Source organism: Acanthisitta chloris, unplaced genomic scaffold (assembly GCF_000695815.1).
Source record: "Acanthisitta chloris isolate BGI_N310 unplaced genomic scaffold, ASM69581v1 scaffold4376, whole genome shotgun sequence".
In the NCBI taxonomy this organism is placed as follows: Eukaryota; Metazoa; Chordata; class Aves; order Passeriformes; family Acanthisittidae; genus Acanthisitta; species Acanthisitta chloris.
Genome location: NW_008676317.1, coordinates 3389 through 8734, shown reverse-complemented (window position 1 = coordinate 8734; position 5346 = coordinate 3389). Strand labels below are relative to the sequence as shown.

Genomic DNA, 5346 nt, shown 5'->3' with positions numbered 1-5346 from the left:
TATATATTCTGCATACAAAAGGCTCCTGTGAGACTTATCACCAAGATGCCGTAATAGAGAAGGAAAGTTTCAAAGGGAACAAATCCAATACTGTAAAGTCGCTATAAGGCATTTATTTACCTTTCACTTTAAGCCCTGTATTATGACAATTGAGTTCTGAAAATAACTTAAATCCAAACTCTGCATGTTTAGTTTCTTTCTGCTAAGAGCAAGGCGGCAAACACATTTTTAAAACCTGGTTTTAGAAGATTAAGCAAACAAAAGTAAAATATATCTTCAGGTTATAAACAGAACTGTATTTTACAGTCCACCATCCTCACAATATAATGTCCTGCAGCAGTGCAGCAGAGGGATCTCCTCAGTCTAAAGGTTGTGGGTCTGCAATAGGCATGGTATGAAGTACTTCATCTAGAAGCTGCAGGGCACGGTGTAAGTGAATTTCAATCCAGCATGGTGTCTCTTTGATGCTCTGTCTTGGGTAATCAGGTCCCCAACCTTTTACAAAACTCATCCTGAGTATGCATAAGCGGCGAAGGTCATCTACACCAATTCCAGCAGCAGCTGACAAACCTAAACAGGAGAGGTTTCAAGTAAGTGTTCAGACATGTTCTTTTATCATCTTTGTTTAGCCATTCCTGTTTGCTTGACTCTTGCTTCACATACAGTTCCCTCTCACCACAGCCAAGGCCAATCCATATTTCTAGATCTCTGCTATAATGAATGCAGCAATTAATTTGCATTTCTTACAATTAATTTTTTTATCATTCTGTAATCTTGAAAGGGTGCTGAAATATAAAACTCTATAATAAAGCAGGTGGAATGAAACCCAATGCCTTACCTAATAACAATGCATATAATCCTTATTTTGAAGTAAAAATACACTTATTCTTGAGGTTTGCCAAATGCTGCATTTTTAGCATAGGAATTCAGACTGACCACCTGCAGGAAGCTGGATTAACAAGTGACACTACTTACACATAATAAAACAAAAAGATGAATACAGCTGGCAAACTTCGAATTGCAAATATGGCTAAGAAAAAAGTTAAATACATTTCCTAAAAAATGCCTTCAGCAATTTGTAGGATAGTTGGAAAGAGCCACATGGCAATACAAGGAATCCAGAAAACACTATGACACACAAAGCAGCCTGAGACATGTAAGTACTTACACTTTTAAAAGTACTTCGGTACCATTTCAAGAATCTAGAATTTAGTAATTATGAAAACTCCAGCCCAGAATAACTTAGTGCTTTTCCTCTCTTTTTTTTTTCCTATCTCGCTCTCTTCTTCCTCTTCAAGAATCTTAAGTTTTCCTAAACCTAGTCAAGGACTGTTGCCCAGTAATCCCTATTGTTTTGAGTAACATTTTTATGAGCTTGGATCTCAAAGAAAAGCTTAGGTGTAAGCAGTCAAAAGTACCTCTGTTTAAAATAATAAAGTTATGCTATTTAACCTTGTATATAACATGCTTTCTGTTGTACTGCAACATTTCTTGCAGTACAATAAGCAGTCACTTCCATATCCAACATTCCCTGAAGACTACAGAGTGAAAGACGGTGTGTGGAGCAGGTACAAAGTCAATGAATATAGACTTACCATGATGCCACCCCAGCCCCACGTCACCCCAATCCTGCTACCTCATTCCAAGTCCATTTGTACTGCTGCAGGGGCAGTGAGTGGGTGGATGCTGCTGTGAGGGAGAGCTGTGTTATTTGTTTTCAGGTAAGGAAAAAAGGAAACCAAGTGGTTAATGTACTTACTAATGGCTGGGGCTATTCCACCTACTGATCCTGGTCCAGGGATGTTTCCTGCTACTGCTGCAGCTTGAGCAGCAGCAGCAGCTTGGGCAGTGGCAGCCTGCTGTTGCATCTGACGATGACACTGGCGTAAATCAAACACCTTTAAAAAAAATAAAACCATTGAACTATTTAAACTTAGCAAAAATCAAGAAAGAAAATAATTCCTCAACTCCCATCCCAAATAATCTGGACCTCTCTGCTCTCCCAAAGCAACTTCTATAGTCTCACCATACACTTGGATAAAAGCAAACCTTCCCTGACTAATTTAATTTCTAACAGAAATAATCCATTAAAGCTGATTCTTAGAGACTCTTCTCATATGACATTACCGCCACTGGCAATAACAGAACCTGTCTGAACTGAGCAGGCTAAAGCAGTACCATGTGTGGAACTGACTGCAAGATCAAAGTCTGAAGGATACTGTGGCTGATAAAATCCCAACATTTAAGTCCCAGGATTTCCAGAAAAGTGGCATATAAATAAAAATGGATGCCAACAAGTCCTTCTTAACTTTGTCAGACTTTATTCTTCACTGTTTTACTGAAATGTGTTAGTCTATTTAAGAGAAATACCAATAATTGACAGGTCTGAAGTTTCAGCATCTAGGTTTCGGGTTTATGGTATTTTATATCTTTGTGATTGGGCTTAGCACTAATATATATACACAGGAACTCTGTTTTCATACTACAAATCTTGCATAAAGGTTAGTAGGGTTTCTTTCACCTTCATTACACAACCTGCCTGCAAAATTGAGGATTAAAAAAAGTAAAGAATCACCACAAACTTCAAGCAGTTTATCTCCAATTCAAAAATGCATTTATACAAGTGTGACTTGTCCTAAATAAGGTTTTGAGTCTGGCAGAGGCATATCTAAGTAAGTAATTTGTTTCCATGCAACATTCTGTGGCCTCTGAATCACTTGACATTCATAACACTAACACACACTTTACACTTCTACCGCATTTATACATACTTTCCCAACTTTTCTTGTTCTGGAGTGAGAAAGCAAAGAAACAGATAACCTATGCTAAAAATTATAGTAGCAATTAATTTAAACCTGTAAGGCTAAAAATACAAAAAACTGCTATCGAGACTGCTTGTGACAAAATACAAAATTAGTTACTTTCATAGTATCTAGGTGACACTTTCAGTTTAGTCATTTTAAAAAGTCATCTTTAGTGACTTGTCAAATGGAAATTTTTAGGGTTTTTTAAAGCCAAGTTACATTATTTCAGTGCCTCATACCTTCCATAACATTTACAAGACCCAAATATACTCTATTTCCCCTACAATTTTCATCTAGGAACATCAAACCAACCTTTATATATGCACTTGGGTAAATCTTGTGAACTGCATCCCCTGGTGCACGCCCTGCTTCTCTATCCAGGTAGTAACTCTGAACGAACACTGCATGATCACTGAGGCATCTAACCCACACATCACCTTCTCCTTTGCACTCCAACTGCACCCCTTTACCTATGTGCAACCTTAAAAAAACAAAACAAAACAACCAAACATCCAATGCACCTGTGTATACATAATATAAATCAGACCTTTGCTAAATAAACCATAAACAGATGTCCAGCACTCCACTCATACAAGGACAAGAAATTGTAGTTATTATCTCACATGTAAGTTAGTATGTAGTTACACAAAATCTATTAAGTAAAAAACTATATGTAATACCATGTAACAATCTATGGGAAACAGAATGCAGAAGCAATGATATTCACGTTGCAACTACCACACTCATTGACAATAGAGAGTTGGGATACCAAACACATTCAGTTCTGTTCAGAAGTGTAAAATCCCACAAGTATTCTAGTATAGAAAGTCACTTAAGTACATACACAAAGTCACATTTTAATGTAGAACTATGTTCATTTGGATCACATTATAGCAATCTAACATTTTGATTGTCACAATGCAACATTTCTAGAGACATGGAATCATTTTCTTCCTTTTCATTTCAAAGGAGGGGAAAAAAAAGTTGCAAAATTGCTTCAGTTCCACATCCATAGCACGTGCATGGCGAGAATGAATGAAAATCCAACTAGCTCTCTATCAACCTTCCTTTGCTCCTTTGACAAATGTATATATTGCAGTTATTCTCACATCACTCTATATTCAGTTTGCATACATAAAATGTCATGAGTTGCTAATTTTATCCTTGAAGGCACAGCCTTTGAAAGTAATGAAAAGCAACATGGTACTGCAAAGCTCTGAAGGGCTTTGTCTCACAGTTCACATTTTGAATGCATTACAGGAGTGGCCTGGAAAGATATACTCTGTTAAAGTTAATTCAGTTCAAAGAAACATACCATATTTGTGATTTCAAAAGGGAGGCACACACTAAAGGCAAAACAAAATATTATCAAATACCATACACATCTGGAGCTTTTAGGATCTGCAAAATACCTTGCTCTCTCAATGGCTTCTGTTCTATGCACGTTGGAAAGCTGGCCCAGGCAAAAACGGTCTCCTCCAGAAGGATCCACATATCCATCAACGGTAACAATTGGACAGCTTGAAGGGACCTTAAATGTTTCCCCGACTTGCACATCCATTTCAAAATATGCAATTGAACACCAATATTCTGGAGCTAAATAATATATACAATTAACTGACTGAAAGGCACAACAAACCCATTTCAGACAATCAATTAAGCCTTCTGCAACTGCATTTGTCATTCAGACTAAGAATGCACATTCACATAAACAAGTTCAGAGACAAAGACACATCTGCTAGCACAGAAAAATACTACATACTACAATGAACATAGGCTTGTCTATTTTATTAAAGCAGACATCAATGTGTAGAAGCCCAGGCAGTAAGGAGTTAATGCATTGCTATGCCTCAAACACCAATAACCATTCAAGTGGTCAAGTTAGAACAGGATGTGCCTGGAAAGGCAGGCCGTATGAAGGTATGGCAGCACCTTTCTGGAGCTAATTTTCCTGTTCAGGTCCATGGTGACCACACAACATACAGCACAAGCTCAGAACTAGGGTCAAGGAGCGGGCAAGACCAATAGAGGGGGGATCGAGACCACCAAAAGACCCTCAAAGTCCTCTAACCCATTTCCAGAAAGGTCCAGAAGACCAGACTGTGCATGCTAACTCATTTACATGGAAGAGGGAGAAACCTAATCCCAGGGTGGGGAAAACTTACCTATAAGAAGGTACACCTGCAGAGCTCAGGTGGCATCCCCAGGACCCTGGACACCCTGTTGGCTGGATCAATGTTGGTCCCAGGACTGGTGATCGCCTTTCCTCTCCTATCTGATTTCCCTTTCATTTTCCTCTTTTTCCCCCTTCTTTATTTTTATTCTAGTATTGATATTATAAGATAAAGGCAAAATATATACCAATTTCCATGCCGAGTGTGTAGTTTGCTAATAAAACTGAGGGGGTTTTGACCCCTTTTGGCTTTTGCCGTTCTTTTTTCAACCATGAGCATCTACAAATCTTGGATGCTTCCTTCTGTGTTGGAGTGGGATGCAACAGAGTGCTAGGGTTTTTTGTAGATCTTACAAATCTTTGTACAGT

General features: G+C 38.2%; 1 protein-coding gene across 1 annotated transcript in view; it reads right to left on the bottom strand.

Annotated features, from left to right (window-relative positions):
* Positions 1-358: 358 nt before the first annotated feature.
* Positions 359-5346, bottom strand: part of LOC103803508 (mothers against decapentaplegic homolog 4) — a gene marked incomplete at its 5' end in the record, with an annotated part of 7717 nt that continues 2729 nt past the window's right edge. Inside the window, 4 exons of the mRNA XM_009076068.1 lie at positions 359-570; positions 1760-1898; positions 3117-3285; positions 4217-4400. Coding sequence (XP_009074316.1) covers positions 359-570; positions 1760-1898; positions 3117-3285; positions 4217-4400 — 704 coding nt within the window. The remainder of the gene's footprint in view (positions 571-1759; positions 1899-3116; positions 3286-4216; positions 4401-5346) is intronic.